Genomic DNA, 19,937 nt, shown 5'->3' with positions numbered 1-19,937 from the left:
TTACTAGTTCCAATGAGACTAGAAAATGACAGAGAACAAGCCCTGCTTAAGCTTAGAATGAAAGTAAACGCAGTCTTCCTTTTGGGTTCACTACCACCTTCATGATCCCTGAACTTTGTGCAGTCATGTCCGGGTCCCTGTGTCTTTGCAGTGCCTGGTCCACACATTTATACCTCAGACAGTTAGCATCTTGTCTTTGAGCTCAATAGTCTTCCAGCTCCTTGGTTAGTGAACTTGACACCCCTGTCAAGTTTCTCTTACATCAAATTTTTGTTGATTTATATTTCTTTTGAAAAACTGCCTTTTTTGGATATCAGGCTATCACCTATCCCAGTCATGCCCAGAATGACATGGGAACCCAGGTTTTGTAAATATATATCTATATTTATATATCTATATATCTACGTGTGCCTTTCACCTATCAAACTTTAGATATGCTGATTGTACTTATTTCCAATTAATCCTTAGAATGCCTAGATCATCCAGGACTCAACCTGACCCTACAGGTATTTCTGGACTCTTAGCTATGGTTTTTCAATGTTTAGTTACGTTGCCTCCACCTAAGCCCTAGTTATGACAGTCAAATATACTTATGTTCTGCTGTGTTTTTCATAATTCATGTTATTTATAGTCATTTTGTATTTTTAAGCTTAATTATTAAAACCATAAAATTGTCCCAGATACTTAAAAAATTCACCTGGCAAGTAGAGCTACTCTGATTAGAGTACAAGTATTATCATTTGGGCATAATCTTAAATGTCACCAATGAGGTATATACTTTTTTATTATTGGGTAACACACAGGAATATGGCTCAGAAAAAAACAAAACAAAATGTAAATCCCATTTTGGGAAAAAGAAAAAGAAGAAGGGAAAGAGAAAAGAAAAAAAAAGAATAGTGAAGAAAAGAGGCAAAGGAAGTAAAGAGAGGAGAAGGTGTTAAGAAAAGACGACAGAAGGAAGATTGAGAAAGAAGGAAAGATAAGAGAATGAAGAACAGGGCAGTGGGGATGACATAGCCAGAGGAAAAGGAGGAGGAACTTAAAATAGGGAAGGAAGGAGACAGAAGAAGAAGGAAAGAAAAAACCATTGAAAGAGTAAATAAATAATAGAAGAGAATAAAAAAGAAAGAAGAGAATATATTAGTAGGGATCATTATTTTATAGCATGCTAGATAAATGTAATTCAGGAGTATATGTGTGTATATATATGTAAGTATATATATATACATATGCAAATACATATTTTAAAATTCCTCCATATGTTTACATATTTTCTCTATATAAACATATATATTTTTCTCTCTCCATACACACACATACACACACACACACAAGCAAGTTGTTTTACAAATGTGTGTAATTTTCTATTTTTATACTTATACCATATATATATATCTTCCATATGGGCTGATACACCATTTATACATATATATTTTCCATATACCTATACATCATCCATATATTATTTCTATATATGTACCTTTTTCCTATGCATTCCATACATACTAAATACACTTATTTATGTATGTCTATGTGTACATAGAATGGAATGGAGGAAGAAAGCCATGTAAGGAATGAAAATGGTTGTACAGAGGTTGTATTGAGAAATAGAGATAAAGAATGAATACTAACAAGTGTAGAAGAAGACACATCATTAAAAGTATACTAAAAGCAGGGCAATAAAGCAAATGTAGTAACATTATAAAACACCTATACCATAACATTACATGTTTAATGGTTAATGTGGTGAATGTTGTATAGTGTGGTAGTTTAGTTCAGGTGACTTTCATGGTGTTTTCAGCTCAGAAATATTTACATGCCCTTATTTTATTCATGCCATGTAATTTTCACATTTCCTAAAAAGTTGCATGCAAAATTACTCTATGAATTCCATGTAGAACCAATAGCTATACAAATGAATATAGCATGCAACATTTTTATTATTATTATTATTTGAGACGGAGTCTTGCTCTGTCACCCAGGCTGGAGTGCAATGGTGCAATCTCTGCTCACTGCAACCTCTGCCTCCCAGGTTCAAGCGATTCTCCTGCCTCAGCCTCCCAAGTAGCTGGGATTACAGGCGTGTGCCACCATGCAAGGCTAACTTTTGTAGTTTTGGTAGAGGCGGGGTTTCACCATGTTGGCCAGGCTGGTCTCGACCTCTTGACCCGAGATGATCCACCTGCCCCGGCCTTCCAAAGTATTGGGATTACAGGCGTGAGCCACCGCGCCCAGCCACAACATGGATTATTAAAAATTTAAATATGCAATATTATGTCTACCTTAACTGTTTTTGAGCAGTCAATACATTTAACACACTGAACACTTAATATACATGCAATGGAAATGCTAGAGTTATTTTCTTGATAGAATAATTAATAAATTTAATTGCTTGTTGATGCAATGTTATGTTATATATGCAATACGATGATTACTTACACTAATAGAAAAATAGTAATGTACATAATTCAAAATAGCAAAAATTCAGTTATTCATAATATAAAAGTCAGTTTATATTTGGATTTAAAACTATTTTAAATGCTTTCACTAGAATATTGACATAACTCTTATTTAAAAAGGAATAATGAAACCATACTCTGAAGATACATCCCCCTAAAAAACTGAAAATTTTCCTACTATCTCTCTTGTGTCCCTTTGCTCACTCCCACTATGCTTTTCACTCCACTTTTGTAAAGAAAAAAATGGTCAGATTCAGATAAATGGATTAGTTTACTAGGTAATTGAGAATGCTGATACATGGGCCTGGCGTGATGGCTCATTCCTTTAATCCCAGCACTTTGGGAGGCCGAGGCAGGTGGATCACCTAAGGTCAGGAGTTCAAAACCAGCCTGGCCAACGTGGCGAAACCCTGTCTCTACTACTAAAAATACAAAAATTAGCAGGGCATGGTGGCAGGTGCCTGTAATCCCAGCTACTCGGGAGGCTGAGGCAGGAGAATCACTTGAACCAGGGAGGCAGAAGTTGCAGTGTGCTGAGATCCCTCCACTGCACTTCAGCATGGGCAACAGAGCAAGGCACCATCTCAAAAAAAGAATAAGGATATAAATAGAATATCATAGGATCTGAATCAGAGATGAAGAAAAAGAGAAAGCAGTACCGGGGGAAACTGACTATAGATTTTCAGTTATATTTTATAGCTCTTTCTCTAAGAGAGTATAAACCATCAGTTAATAGTATTAATTATCAGTTAGTAGTTTTGAGAGAGCAAAAAAAAAAAAAAGATACAAATAATGGGAATTAAGGATGTAATTATAGAGAATGGAAACACAACATATATCACAAATTATTACAGTAAAGTGGGAGATTTTTAATGAAATATAATGCAGGGCTATCTTTTTGCAAGGATGATTCAATGGTTAGGGGTATAAAAGGCAGTCTCTAAGATGACCCCCAAGGGCCCCTGCCTCCTGGTATCCATACCCTTGTATAGTCTTTTGCCCTTGAGTATAAAATAGACTTACTCATTTTGAACGGATAGAACATGGCAGAAGTGATGGGATGTCACTTCCAGCATTGGCTTTATAAGCCTGTGGCTTCTGTTTTGAAAGCTGTCTCTCTCTCTCCCTAGGATCATTCACCCAGAGGGAAGTGAGCTACCATGTTGTGAGGCAGCTCTGTGAATATGCCAATGTGAGGAGGGGCTGAGGCATGACAACACCCAACCATATGAGTGAGGGGATCTCACTGCCCTCCTATCCCCACCCCCTGTCTGAGCCTTCATATGAGATCACGGCCATGGCTGACATCTTTTTTTTTTTTTTTTTTTTTTTTAAATAGAGACAGGCTCTTGCTATGTTGCTCAGGCTGGTTGTGAACTCTTGGGCTCAAGTGATCCTCCCACCTCACCCTCCCAAAGTACTGGGATTACAGGCAGGAGCCACTGTGCCTGGCCTGGCTGACATCTGGACTACAACATCATGAGAGAACTTCAGTCAGAGGCACTCACCAAAGGCTGTACCTAGAATGACAAACCCACAGAAACTGTGAAGTAACAAATTTATGTTGGTTTAACCCATTAGATTTTGGAGTAATTTCTTATACAGCAATATAGATACACAAGGGCATGCCTATGCAGGCAGCTAACGATCAGGAGTTCTGGGAGTTTAACTGTGTGAGCCAAATCTAACACAATGTAGTTGATACTACATGGTGGCAGCTTAATTATTGATCAGGATGATAGACCTCTGGCTCTCTGGGAGTTTTAGGATGGCGACAATCATCACTAATCCCACCCCACTCTACCCTTTAGCCTCAGGAAGTCATTTGCCAATCCTGTGGTACTACAGTCCAGTTATAGTGAAGATTTCCCATTTCTACTATGAGTCTTGCTTTGTTTTGAGCTGTCTCTAATTCTCAAATTTAGATTTTTAAAATTACTCAAACCCAAGTTATGTTTAAAATGGTATGTAAAGAAATATAGCATCAAATGAGAGGTTAAATTCAATAAAATTGATAATACATATATTCCCAGCAACAACAGGTTATATCAAGTAGTGGTATAACAATATTTTTACATAAAAAATCTAGATTCTAGGAAATAATCCATGTTTTAACTTCTTATTCAATATAACAAGATTTAATACCAAAGAAGTGTTTGTTCACTTCTTTGGTATATATTAATAAATTGCTTTATGTTTATTATTTAAAATTAGAGTTCACAAAAAATAATTTTCCTCTGGTCAAAAATGGAAGAAAACAATAACCTATATATATACAGATTATAGACTATATATATGTAGATTGGTCGCCAGACTGGAGTGCAGAGGCACAATCTCAGCTCATTGCAACCTCTGTCTCCCGAGTTCAAGCTATTCTCTTGCCTAAGCCTCCCGAGTAGCTGGGACCACAGGCACGCACCACCATGCCTAGCTAATTTTTGTATTTTTAGTAGAGATGGGGTTTCACCATGTTGTCCAGGATGGTCTTGATCTCTTGACCTTGTGATCCACCTGCCTCAGCCTCCCAAAGTGCTGGGATTACAGGCGTGAGCCACCGTGCCCGACCCTATATTTTTAAAAAGCAAGACACTATAATGGAGTAGAGAAGGAGCCCATAGAATGAGAGAAAATATTTGCAAACCAAGAATTAATACCAGAACATATAGAGAACTCCTAAAACTCAACAACAAAAAGCAGCCCAATTCAAAAATGGGCAAAGGACTTAGAATAGACATTTCTTCAAAGAAGACACACAAATGGCCAATATGCACATAAAAAGATTCTCAACATCACTAATAATTAGAAAAATGCAAATCAAAACTGCAACAAGATACCATTTTACATCCACTAGGATGGCTACTATTAAAAAAAAAAAAAAAACAGAAAATAATTGTTGGTGAGCAGGTGGAGAAATTGGAACCCTCGTGCCCTGTTTATGGGAATGGAAAATGTGTACAGATGCTATGGGAAACAGTATGGCAGTTTCTCAAAAAATTAAAAATATAATTACAATATAACCTGGCAATTCCACTTCTGAGTATATTCTTAAAAGAAATGAAAACACAGTCTCAAGAAGATCTTTTACACCCATGTTCACAGCAGCATTATTCACAATATAATATGTAAAGTGTGGTCGCAAATCAAGTGCCTATTGGCATTTAAATGGATAAACAAAATGTGGTATGTACATAAAATAGAATATTATTCAGCCTTAAGAAAGAAGGAAATTCGGACATATTCTGCAACATAGATGAACTTTAAGAACATTGTGCTAAGTGAAACAAGTCATGTCAGGATGGGGCAAAGGGAAATGGAGAGTTGTTTAGTGGGTATAGAGTTTCAATTCTACAAGATGAACAGAGTTCTAGTGACAGCTGATTGCACAAAAATATGAATGTACTTAATCCCACTAAACTATATAGTTAAAAATGGTTAAATTAAGATAGTGTTATATAAAAACTGCAAAAAAAAAGCAAGAATAAAATTAATGACAGAATTCTTATACAGCAAATTAGTACCTGACATTGCTTTCTATTAATAGGTGGTAGAATTTCAGACCGAGGAAAAGAACGGGCGCTTGTACAAGCTAGCCAATCATTAAGGCTGGTGGAGTCCTTCTGCTTAACTTTAGGTCTTCGGTGTGTTAAAGGCTTTGCCTTTTGTAATTGCAACTCCCATGGATCAGGCTCTTTTCTGAAGGGTGAATTGTATATTCCTGGAATCTAAAGAAGAAGAAAGCAATTTTTATTTTTATCCTTAATTTTCAGATGAAATAAAAGAAAGATACAGTTGTACCATGAAATTTTTTCTTATGTTCAAAGAACATTTTAAACTCCAACTGTGGTTCTTAACCAGAGGTGGACTTCAGATTTACCTAAGGGGATTTTACAAAATACGTCTTTACGCTACACAAGTAAAGGCAATTTCAACATCTTTCAAGATTGAGCACTAAACATTTTAAAAACTAGTGAGCTCAAGTTCCTATCTGTCACACAGCCTTTTTATATCACTATACTTAAGAAAAAATTACAGTAAGTCCCTAACTCATTCATTTTGTATTCTAACTATATGCTATGTATATTTAACTATACGTGTAAGTCACATATTCACTCACAGGAAGTCAAATACACAATGCTTGAACAAGTTTCAGGTACAAAATAAGTACTCAAATATTTGACTGATTATTTTAATTATTATTCATTACATAAACTAAGGGCAGCTACCTTAACTTTTGTACTTTTAAATCAAATTAATATCACCTATAATGCTATAGGTATCGCCTATAATATAGGCTATAATACTATATTATATATCGCTCAAAATAACATCCTGTATTTCATGAGTTGTATTCATGTGGTTAGGTGCTATGCTTCTGTAGTGTCATATTATCCTTGCTGTTCTATCACTGACTTTGTCACGCACTGCATCAAAATAGTCAAGAGTACCTATCACACAATAGAGGTTCAATAGATGTATGTGTGACAAATGTTAAGTCAAATTTAGCAGTGTCCATTTTTGAAAATTTAATGTTGTTTGAATATACAAACTGCATAGAACAAAATTTTGATGCTATTATATTTTCATGGTATTAGATATCAATCTTTGATATATGGTTCCATGAAGCCTTATATAAAAATATATACACATATGTGTACACATAAATATCATACACAAATGCATATTCAAAAGGGGAAGTTACATTTTAAAGGGCAGTATGACTTGTTTGGTTTCTTTGTAGACACTCTCGACTATATAAAGAATATATCCATTACATTTATCTGTTCTTACTAAAAATGTGATTTCTCTTATGCCATCAAAATATCTATAAACATTTCTGTTTGCTACATTTACTTCATGGGATCAGCAGTTCCAAAGCATTAACTAAGATAGCTGTCTTCGAAAAACTGTCTAAGAAAACTTTGTATTTCCAGCCTAACTCAACGATAAGTGTTAACCTCTATCAAATACCTACCCAGGCTGGATTCAACGTCCTATCCCAAATGCAATATACTATCCCAAATGCAACGTCCTACCCCAATTGCAATGTCCTATCCCAAAGGCAACGTCCTATCCCAAATGAAATGTCCTATCCCAAATGCAACGTCCTATCCCAAATGCAACGTCCTATCCCAAATGCTACGTCCTATCCCAAATGCAACATCCTATCCCAAAGCCAATGTCCTATCCCAAATGCAATGTCCTATCCCAAATGCAACGTCCTATTCCAAATACAATGTCCTATCCCAAATGCAATGTCCTATCCCAAATACAATGTCCTATCCCAAATACAATGTCCTATCCCAAATGCAATGTCCTATTCCAAATACAATGTCCTATCCCAAATGCAATGTTCTATCCCAAATGCAATGTCCTATCTCAAATGCAACATCCTATCTCAAATGCAATGTCCTATCCCAAAGCCAATGTCCTATCCCAAATGCAATATCCTATCTCAAATGCAACATCCTATCTCAAATGCAATGTCCTATCCCAAATGTAATGTCTTATCCCAAATGCAAAGTCCTATTCCAAATGCAATGCCCTATCCCAAATGGAATGTGCTATCCAAAATGCAACGCCCTATCCCAAATGCAACATCCTGTCCCAAATGCAATGTCCTGTCCCACATGTTTCCTCACTATGGTGATAACCACCACAACACCTATCACATTACACTGTTTCAAAATTATATTTGCATGTATGTCTTCCACAAGCTAGCAGTTGGAGCACAGAGAGTCTGTTCCAGGTATTTTTGCAACCCCAGGGCCTAGCAGGGTACATGGCACTTAGTAGGCACTCAATAAATGAATGTTAAATGCTTATCTAGAATAACAACGTACAGTTCAGAAAGGCCCATGAAAACCTCTGTTTCACTCTTGCTTTCCAAAGCAACATAAATATCTTAATAAAAAGAGACTTATTTCAAAATCATATTAACTGCTTTCAAAGAATATACAGATTATATCATTTTTCTCTTTCTTAACAGAACAGTTTAAATTGGCTTTAAAACGCATTGTCAAAGACCTACTTGAGTCACGTCCAACTCAAATTTTCCTATTTTATAATTGGAGACTATATTTTATTGAATGCAAAATAGTTAATGTAAATGCATTTAAACATTTAAAAATATTTTTGTATTGGCTCTTCTTTGAGATTTATTCTCTATTACAATTGATACAAGAAAAACACTGTGCTGAAAAACATTAAAGGTGGTTATATAAACCATTTTTAATGTCATGTTAACATGTTCTCGCTATAACAGTAAATATGGACGAGGTAAATACACAGACAATAGCTTTCCATGGACACTAATTTTTAAGTGGATGGTAATTACAAAGATAATTTCTAGGGTGATTTTCTAAGATTAGAATTTATTGATTGTAATGAGAAAAAAATAAATGTTATATTTTTAAAGACTATTGTGACATAAAGTATAACTAAATCTACAGTCTATAAAAATGATACGAGAATACCATTCTCATCAGTGATGATCTAATAAACTGAAGTCTGTTAGTTTTTTATTAACATTGCTACAACCTTACAGATTAAAATGGTAAAATACATACAATTTAGCTAGATTATAATTTATCATTTGAAAATATCTACCTACCTGAATAATGGCTACCAGCTATTAACTTTACCCCATTAGAAATCCTCTTTGATCTCCTTGCACATTTGCATGCACTTGTATACATAGGCTAGATGGGAAATGCAAATGGATCAGTAGACATGATAGCTTTCTTAAATTGTATTTTGCAACCTATATGGAGACCTCCTCATGTGTATTCTCTTTGCAATTTAAATCAAATATAGATCGAAAATATATTTTAATTGAATTTCAAATGTATCATTTAAAGTCTTCAAGGTGTCAGTATTTTAGAAATTAATTTAATACATTTGCTAAGTTATGTCAATAAAAACAGTCCAGCACTCCCACAATCCCTCCAGCAAGCAAATACACTATTTATTTATATTGATACAGTATTCATTTACTTATTATTTCTTTAAACAAATAAAATAACCTTAACATACTATTGTCTCAATTGCCATATTTCATCATTAGTAAGTCACTTATGAATAATGGTTTCTTGTTGATTTTTTAAAATATTACCCTGAGTCACAAAAGACAGGGTTAATCCTCAGGGACTATGGCATATTTTTCAGTTTTCACATTTTTCACAACTTAGAAGGGCTACTGCCAAGGTAGCTTTGGGGACTTCATTTTCAGCAATAATTTTCTAGAGTGACCAACACTATGGGGAAATCTGTGCTAACTGTTTTTAAAAAAAAGAAAAAGCCTACAACTGAGTTATTTGCAGTACTGTCATGCTAACATTCAACTCAATAAGACCCAAGAAATCTCAGGAGAGGACTCTGCTAATAGCTTCTTACTGACCTCCTTGCATCAGGCCTGGCTGCTGACTGGTGGCCCAGTGGTGAATATGGCAAATGAGGTGTGAAAGCACTGATTTTTTTTAAAGGCTATGATTCTGACTCGTCAAAAGGCGAAAAAAAAAAAAAGGCAATGAGTTATATAATAGATATATATTTTTCTTGAATTCCCCCCTTCAGACTCTCCATCATGGGAACTTAAGCATGACCTAGAATATTAATTATGTCAGGTTGAGCAACGAGCAAATGTACCATTTGTTACCCAGTCACCCTTAGCATTACATTAATATTTTGAACCATTCCGTATTTCTAACAATCTATCAATTGGCCCTTTTCTTCTCAGTTTTTATTCTTATACCTAAGTATTATATGGAAAAGTGTTAAAACAGTACAATTGATTTGAAAATAAATGGATATACTTGTTTTATTTGAAGCATCTACTATTTTATTCCATAAAAAATGTTTTTTATGGCCATTTTCCACTCATACACTGACCTTTACTTTGTAATTGCCTGGGGGAAGCTATAGTCTAATTTTTTCCTCTTCTCTTTGTTACCAAGGTGTACTTTTAAAACAAGTTTCTATGAAATAGGAAGAATAAGACATAGGATAGTGTACACCTACAATTCCCAAATCACAATTACTAATGTTCTGATTTCATAATTTACCATAACAGAAATAATAATTTCTCATGATTTCCAAGGAACTGCTCATTCTGGGTATGAAGAATGATTAAGTATTCAGGATAGGTGGAAGAATTCGTTTTAGTTTTACAAATGACAATTATGCAGCAAAAAAGAGTGGCTGATCACAAGTAGGAATAAAATTTAAAACTATTTTCTTGGCTCTTGATTCAAAATTTCTGAATGCCATGAGAAACAGTTCCTAAAGGAGGCTAAAATATGTTTGGATTCTAAGTTTTAATCACATTTGGCCTAAAAAAATGATATACTAAGCCAGTAGGGAAGAGTAGTAAAAATCTCTCTCTAATAACTAGAAAAGTACAAGTGGGCCAGAGAACTGTGAATGAAATATTTGCTAGGGTAGGGACTGCTGAATCAACACTGACCAATGCACTTCATCATAATTATCAGGACATACTACTGCCAGAGGATTTATAAAAATCCCACTCAGCAAATAATTGCCCTGCTGTTAGGAGATAGTCAGAGTGTTAACACACTGTCACAGTCTAGCATTTAGTAAGATATTCTACATTCAATTACTCTTGCTAAGAACTAAAAGGAAACATGGTCATTTCTCAGCTACAGCAGTTATGCTTCCATGTACATTTCAGACAATAGTTAACCCTCAGATATAGCACCCCAGAAGGAATAAGAATTTCATGGAAACATTAGGGATTCACAAAGGATATATGTGGTCAGAACTTATCTAGATAAAGGAATATTTTTTTGACAAATGCTTTTAGTCTTCTTTGTTTTACTTCAGTTAAGAAGGAATTTTTAAATGTTTTGAGCCATATTATAGAGAGGGGTCACATTAAATGCAGATCCCAGAAAGTTGAAAAAGTAACTTGAAGGGGTCATTTGGTTCTTCCAAGAACTCAAGCCCTAAAGAACACCATCAAGAGGAGTATTTCAGCCAAGAACATGAGGTTGTTTGTATGCTCATTCTAAGACCATTCTTCCCAAGTTCCTCAAGGGTGCAGATAAGAGGGTATTTTAAAAATAATAACTGCATTCAGCTTGAGTTTGTTTGGAGAATTCTAGAACTCCTCAGAGGGATATAGTGCAAGGGGCAAGTAGATCTATTGGAAAATTCACCTTTAGAAGGTTCTCCTAACTATAGTGCTATTAACATCTTCATTCTGGAACACATTTGTTTTTCCTCATGTATTTCACATACCAAAGGTACACTTTGATTTTTTTTCTCACGTGATAGAAAATACATATTGTAAATGAAATGTTACCTTTGATATAGCTATTTAACACGTATATCTTTAGCAATCATTTTTATAACTTCATCCATATGATCATACATTAAACATCCTAATGAAATGTTTATCAAAATGAAGAAATTTAAATAGAATACTGAGAAAGTGTCCACCTTGCTAGATCCAAAACAGGCACAGAGGCGAATAAAAAGTTATCACTCCCATCAAGCTGTTCTTAGTGGTGGGGGTGGGTGGGATTAGGAGAATGGTTTTGTAATTGACTATTACATAATTAGCCAGTAGTAAGTGTCCTCCAATAACTGTTGAAGAGGTACACATCAAAGACTGCAATAAAAGTATATGTTCTGTGTAAAAAATATTCAAATTTGTTCTAAAGATGGGTAGAGCTGGCTGGGCACAGTGGCTCACGTCTGTAATCCCAGCACTTTGGGAGTCTGAGGCAGGTGGATCACGAGGTCAGGAGTTGGAGACCAGCCTGGCCAACATATTGAAACCCCATTTCTACTAAAAATACAAAAAAATAGCTGAGTGTGGTGGCGGGCACCTGTAATCCCAGATACTCGGGAGGCTGAGGCAGGAGAATTGCTTGAACTCAGGAGGTGGAGGTTGCAGTGAGCTGAGATCACGCCATTGCACTACAGCCCAGGTGACAGAGTGAGATTCCGTCTTAAAAAAAAAAAAAAATGGGTAGAGCTTTGCAATAAAGAAAAGAAAGGTATTTGAGACCAACAGAATTATAAAAAAAATAAACACATGCTTGTGGGAAACCATACGACCTTTGTTAAAGAAACATGAAGTTGGCCAGTTTAAGCATGAGGTTATTGTTAGAGATGAGCTTGTCAAGATTGCAGTCAATTCTAGAAGGCTGAAAATTTGGACTTAATTCTGTATAAAATGAGAATCTCTTGTTTTTCACATCTTCTTTATTTTTTATTTATTTATTTTTTTGAGACGAAGTCTCACTCTGTCGCCAGGCGGGAGTGCAGTGGAGCGATCTCGGTTCACTGCAACCTCCACCTCCCTGGTTCAAGCAATTCCCCTGCCTCAGTCTCCTGAGTAGCTGGATTTACAGGTGTGTGCCACCATGCCTGGCTAATTTTTTGTATTTTAGTAGAAATGAGGTTTCACCATGTTGGTCAAGATGGTCTCGATCTCCTGACCTCGTGATCTGCCTTCCTCAGCCTCCCAAAGTGCTGGAATTACAGGCATGAGCCACTGCACTGGGCCTACATCTCCTTTAAAAGGTAAATTCAGAAAAAAGTCTGAAGCAGGCCATACTAGTGTGTGAAACTTGAAGATGCAGCCTCTGTGAAACACAGGCACAAAACACAGTTAAAGAGACAAATCAGGCATCAGAACCAGTCTCAGATATGACAAGAATGTTGTAATTATCAGGCCAGGATTTAACATAACTAAGATTAATATGCTAAGGGCTTAATGAATAAAGTGCACAGCCTGCAAGGAAGACGGCCAGTGTAAGCAGAGAGATGGAAAACTATTAAAGCACCAACACTGTAACAGAAATGAAGAATGGCTTTGATGGGTTTATTAGTAGATTGGACATGGTTGAGGGAAGAATCTCTGAACTTGAGGATATGTCAATAGAAACCTCCAAAATGGAAAAGCACAGAGAAGAAAGTCTTTTAAAAATGAAACAGAATATCCAAGAGCTGTGGGACAAATACAAAAGGTATAACATATGTGTAATAAAAATAACATAAGGGGAAGAGCGAGAGAAAGGGACAGAAGAAATATTTAAAGCAAGAAAGACTGGGAATTTACCCAAATTGATGTTAGACACCAAATCACAGATCCAGAAAGCTCAACAAAAATCAAGCAGGATAAATTTTAAAAAGGACAAAACCACAGTAGGCAAATTACTTTCAATCTCAGGAAATCAAAGGTAAAGAAAAAATCTTGAAAAGACACAAAGAAAAAAATACCTTACCCTAAGAGTAAAGTAAGAATTTTACATCCAATTTATCCTCAGAAACCATGCAAGCAAGAAGAGAATAGAGTGAAATATTTAAAATTTTAGAGAAAAATGCCACCAGCATTTTTCATGCTCAACCATGTCCAAGACTCTACCCTACAAAATTATCCTTCTAATATAGAGGAGAAATAAAGACTTTCTCAGATAAAGAAAAACTAAGAGAATTTCTTGCCAGTAGACCTACTCTATATGAAATATTAAAATAAGTTTTCAGAGATAATGAAAATGAAATATCACAATGTTTTCACTTATAAGTGGGAGCTAAACATTAAGTACACATAGACACAAAGATGGGAACAATAGACACCGGGGCCCATTTGAAGGGGAAAGAAAGAAGAGTGAGGGCTGAAAAACTGCTTATGAGGTACTATGTTCACCACCTGGGTGACAAAATCATTTGTACATCAAACCCTAACAACACACAATTTATCCACATAACAAACCTGCATGTGTGCCCCCTGAACCTAAAATAAGAGTTGAGAAAAGACAAGAAAAAAAAAAAAGAAAAAGAAAATGATATAGGCCAGAAAATCAGATCTATATTTTTTTATAAAAGGAAGATCAGAGAAGAAATAAATCAAGGTAAAATAAAGCCTTTTATTTTTATTATTCTTAATTGATCTAACAGAGAACAGTTTGTTCAAGATAATAGTGTCAAGGTATTCAATTATGACGCATATGTATATAAATGCTTATGTATAAGTATAATAAATGACAATAATGATACAAGAGATGGGATGGAGAAATGATAATTATTTTGTTATTATAAGGTACTTGTACTACCTATGAAGTTGTATAGTGTTACTTGAAAGTGGAGTTGCATGAGTTGCAAATGTGTATTGCAAACTTTAGGGCAACTGCTAATTTAAGTTAAAATAAAGAAATATAGCTTACATACTAAGAAAGTAGAGAAAATGGGATCATATAAAATATGCAGTTAAAATAACAAAGGACAGAAAAAGAGTGTGAGACAAAATAAGAAGCAAAGAACAAGGGGCACAAATGAAAATCAATATCAAATATGGTAGATATTAATCCAACTAATCTGTAACTAATATCAATAATCACTTTAAACATTAATGGTCTAAATACATCAATTAAAAGATAGAGATTGTCAGAGTGGATAAAAAAAGAAGACCCAATTATAAGTAGTCTAAAAGAAACCCACTTCAAATATAAAGATACATATAGATTAAAAGTAAAGGGCTAGAGAAAGATATACCAGGCTAACAAATAATAAAAAGAAACTGGGAGTAACTATATTAATTTCAGGTATAATGGACTTCAAAGTAAGGAAAATTATCAGGGATAAAGAGGGGTAATACATAATGACAAAGCACTCAATTTCCCAAGAAGACACAACAATTTGTAAAGCGTATATGCCTAGCAACAAAGCATCAAAATATGTGAGGCAAAATCTGATAGCTGTAAGAAGAAATAGATGAATCCACTATTACAGTGGGATAATTCAACACCTCTCTATCAGAAATGAATAGAGCCTTCTCAGACTCACATAGAACACTCACCTAAACACTCACATAGAACACTCATCCTGGGCCATAAAACACATCTTAACAAATTTAAAAGAACAGAAATTATACAAAATATGCTGAGACCACAGTGTAATTAAACTAGAAATCAATAACAGAAAGATAGCTGGAGACCTCCCAAATACTTGAAGATTAAACAACACATTTTATCATGTGGAACAAAAAAGAAACCTCAAGAGAAAATTTTAGATTTTTTGAAATAAGTTAAAATTAAAATACAGCTTATCAACATTTGCGGGATTCAACAAAAGCAAGGCTTAAAGGCATATTGATTGCATTGACTGAATATATTAGAAAAAATATATAAAATGAATAATCTAAGCTTCCATATTAGGAAACTGAAAAAAAATAGCAAATTTATTCCAAGGCAAGCAGAAGAAAAGAAGTAATAAAAATTAGAGCACAAAAAAATAAAATCGAAAACAGAAAAATCAATAGAGAAAATCAACAAACCAAAAGCTGTTCTTTGGAAAGATAAATAAAATTAATTGTTCTCTATGCAGGCTAACAAAAAAAAGGAAGGAAGATGCAAATTACTAATATCAGAAATGAAAGGGAAGACATTACTATTACTGCAGATCTCATGGATATTAAAAGGGTAATAAAAAAGAATATTATAAACAACTCCATGCCCACAAATTTTATAACCTAGATGAAATGGACCAATTTCCATTTCATCTCAACAGTGAGGAACTAGAATCTTTATCCCACTAAGATCAGGAACAAGGCAAGGATGTCTCCTTTCATCACTTCTTTTCAACACTGTACTGGAAGTTAAATTACTGGAATTTAAATAAATTATAGAATGGGCAAAATACCTGGACACCTCCCCAAAGAAGAGACACAGAGGGCAAATAAGTATATGAAAAGATGTTCATTATCATATGTCATTAAGGAATATCACTGTATACCAACTAAACTGGCCAAAATACAGAACACTGATACCACCAAATGCTAGCAATGGGCGTGGAGCAACAGGAACTCTCATTTATTGGTAGTGGGAATGCAAAATGATACAAGTACTTTGGAATACAGTTTGACAGTTTTTTACAAAACTGAACATACTCTTATATAATCTAGCAATTGTGTTCTTATATATTTACTCAATTGACTTGAAAATTCACTTCTGCACCAACACCTGCACAAAAATGTTTATAGCAGCTGTTTACATAATTGCTAAAACTTGGAGGCAACCAAGATGTTGGATAAATACACTGTGGTACCTCCAACAGTGAAAAAATATTTAGCACTAAAAAACAATGACCTATCACACCATGAAAAGACATGCAGAAACCTTAAATGCATATTACTAAGCAAAAGAAGCCAATCTTAAAAGGCTGTATGACTCCAACAATCTGACATTCTGGAAAAGAGAAAACTTTGGAGATAGATAGTAAAATCTTCAGAGGTTGTAGGGAGTGGGGGATGAAGAGGCAGAGCACAGAAGGTTTTTAGGGCAGTGACACTACTCTGTATGATACTATTATGGTGGATATATGTCATTATGTATTTGTTAAACCCATAGAACATACAGCATCAGGAATGAAACTAATGTAAATTATGGACTTTGGGTGATAATGACGTATCCATGTAGGCTCATTAATAGTAATAAATGCACCATTTATTGGATGATTGGATGATGCAGGATATTGACAGTGGGGAAGGTTGTGTATGTGTAGTGGAAGGCAGTATATGGGAAATTTCTGTGACTTCCTATCACTTTTTCTATAAATCTAAAACTATTCTAAAATATAAAGCCTATTTTTAAAAAAAAGTAAATGGCACCACCAGCTCCTCAGCTTCTTAAGTGAAAAACCCGAGAATCATCCATGATAATTACTGATTTTCCCCTACCCCATATATCCAACCCACCAACGAGTTCTATTAATTCTAGCTCCAAAATACATCTTGACTCCATAGGCTTCTATTCATATCCGTGGCCACAATCCTTGTCCAAGCAACCATAATATCTTTACCAAAGTGCTTCACACTTATAGTTTCTCTCCATCTGCTGTGCTTACCCCCTACCTGCAAGGAAGTCCAAGTAATAAAAATAAAACAAGTATTTTAGTTCCTTAATAAAAAGCTGTCATTACCTTTTCAATGCACCTAAGAAGATCTCATAAATTCTTAACAAGGCCCATTCTTTTCTGTTCCAACCTCATTTTAGCCAGTCTCTCATCCCTCACTACACAGCAGCCACATCTTTTTTCCCATTTCTTCAATACATGCCAGTTATATCCATGACTCAAACTCACCAAAAATGTTTTTTTTTTTTCCCCCATCTGCTTATTTGCCTGGCCAAATCACACTCATCCTTAAGAATTCACACTAAATATCATTTCTTTAGAAAGACTTTTCATGACCCACACACATTCTAAATTAGACTGTCCTATTCTATTCTTTCTCTCATGGGACCCTTTTCATTTTCTTCATGGCACTTATAACTAATTGTATGCATATATGAGTAATTGTTTTATAATGTCTATCTCCCCAAGTCCAGTTTACGTTCCAAAAGGACAAGGACTGTGTCCATTTTCTTGGTCTCTATGTAGGGTAAGTTGTTGGTTCTCAACTCTGGCTGCATATTAGAAGAATTTGAAAAATACTGATGTTCAAGCTCTTCCCTAAATTAACTCATTCAGAATCTTTGAAGCATGTGTCTGGGCATTTGTCTAGTTTAGTTAGTGGGGTTGTTTTTGTGTTTGTTTGTTTGTTTGTTGGTATTTTGAGACAGGGTCTCACTCTGTCACCCAAGATGGAGTGCAGTGGCAACCACTGCCTCCTGGGTTCAAGCAATTCTCCCACCTCAGCCTCCCCAGTAGCTGGGACTACAAGCACACACCACCATGGCCAGCTAATTTTTGTGTTTTTAGTAGACATGGGGTTTCACCATGTTGGCCAGGCTGGTCATAAACTCCTGACCTCAGTTGATCTGCCTGCCTCGGCCTCCCAAAGTGCTGGGATTACGGGCATGAGACACAGTACCTGGTCTAGTTTAGTTTTGTTTTTTAAAGCTGATGTGCAGCCAGAGCTGAGAACCCTGACTATTGCTTATCTCCATAACTGGCATAGAGTAGACAATCTATCGTGACCTGAAAAACTGATAAAAAACCCCAGGTCTATAGAGAGGTTAAAATTTCTTATTCAGAGGTAAGGAAAAAGAGCAATGAAAATAAAGGATGAGATGGATGGGGAAACATTCCATAGAGTAGAATCAAAAGGCATTGATACTGGATTAATTAAGAGGGATATAAGAGAATGTGGAGTCATGGAAAAGCTTGGGTTTGGAACCACATCAGAGAAGGTAGAAAGAGGAATATTAATATCTGTTTTGGAGTATTAGGATTGAGCTTCCCTTAAAACATTCAGGTTGAGAGGTCCAGTGTATTGTTGTAAGAGTGGGTCTGAAACTTAAAAAAGAGGTCATAGCTAGCAACTGGAGTGTTTTCTAAATAAAAATAGCTAAAGGTGTGAAAAACGGATGGGGTTACTGAGGGAGAGTGTAGACTGAGAGAAGAGCCAACGGGAAAGTCTTAAGAGTGTGCACGTTAAAGAAATAAGTGGGAGAAGAGAAGCCCATGAAGGGCACTCAAAAGAGCAAATAGTGAGGGAGGAGAAGCAGGACTCAAGGGAGAAGACCATTTCATGAAAGAGGTCAGAAGTGTCAGATGCTACGGAGAGGTGGAACAGCATGAGGACGGAGAACGCACACCTGGAATGGTAATTAGAAGGTGACGGGTGACCTCTGCAGCGGCAGATTCTGTTCTTTTGGCTGATATTACACTGTAATTCAATGAATGTGAGAAAAGAAAGAGGATTTCTCTTTAACCCTATTGCATTTTGCAAGACTTTAAGAGAAAGATTCCATTTACAGAACTTTCTGGGACATCTTCCTCACTAAACAATTCTCTCTTTAAATGTAAATATCAGGTCACTATTTTACTGATCCTTGAAAGAACCAGACTAAAATTGCTTGTTTTCTTGATTATGCAATTTCTCTAGGCTTGCTCCTTTCTCTAAACTCTATCAACGCTCTACCCCTACCCCTAGCCCACCCCCTATCTCCAATATGGCTTCATTGATCTCCTTTATCTACAACCTCTCAAGACTGATTCCTGCTCTTCCATTTGAGTCACAACCTTGATAAGTTTATGAATAATTAAGTAATTCTGATAAATGTTGATGTGGATATATATATATATATATATATATATATATATATATATATATGAAATATACTATTCTGTGGAGTTAGGATGCCTGGTATTTGAGCAGTATCCGGAAGGAAGAGGAGTTTGGTGTATAAGGTGTGGCAAGGAATTCTCAGAAAACAGCAAGAGTGCAAAGTAACAGAACCTTTAAATAACTTTGGAACTAAAGAACTATAAATAGCCCCAATATGACATCAGAGTATATAAGACATATAGAAATTCCTGAAGAAGACTGAGAAAAAAATGACCAGAGAAGGAGAAAAAGATGATCATAATGTCACAAAGGCCAAAGGAGGTTTCAAGAACTGAAGTGTGATGGGCAGTGTGCAGATCTCAGAGAGGTCCCACATGTTTACACTTAGGAGACTCCTGGTGGCCTTATCAAGAGTTATTTTCAGTAGAGTAGTAGAAGTGGAT

The 19,937-nt window shown here is 35.4% G+C and overlaps 1 protein-coding gene across 3 annotated transcripts in view; it reads right to left on the bottom strand.

Annotated features, from left to right (window-relative positions):
- Positions 1 to 19,937, bottom strand: part of SPATA17 (spermatogenesis associated 17) — a 229,169-nt gene that overhangs the window by 92,698 nt on the left and 116,534 nt on the right. For all 3 annotated transcript variants that reach the window (XM_045397234.3, XM_065541898.2, XM_065541900.2), the window contains one exon: positions 5,978 to 6,181. In XM_045397234.3, coding sequence (XP_045253169.2) covers positions 5,978 to 6,181 — 204 coding nt within the window. The remainder of the gene's footprint in view (positions 1 to 5,977; positions 6,182 to 19,937) is intronic.

The sequence above is a fragment of the Macaca fascicularis genome, chromosome 1 (assembly GCF_037993035.2).
Source record: "Macaca fascicularis isolate 582-1 chromosome 1, T2T-MFA8v1.1".
Lineage (NCBI taxonomy): Eukaryota > Metazoa > Chordata > Mammalia > Primates > Cercopithecidae > Macaca > Macaca fascicularis.
Note: the sequence above shows the minus strand (reverse complement) of the source record. Positions and strands in the feature narration are given on the sequence as shown.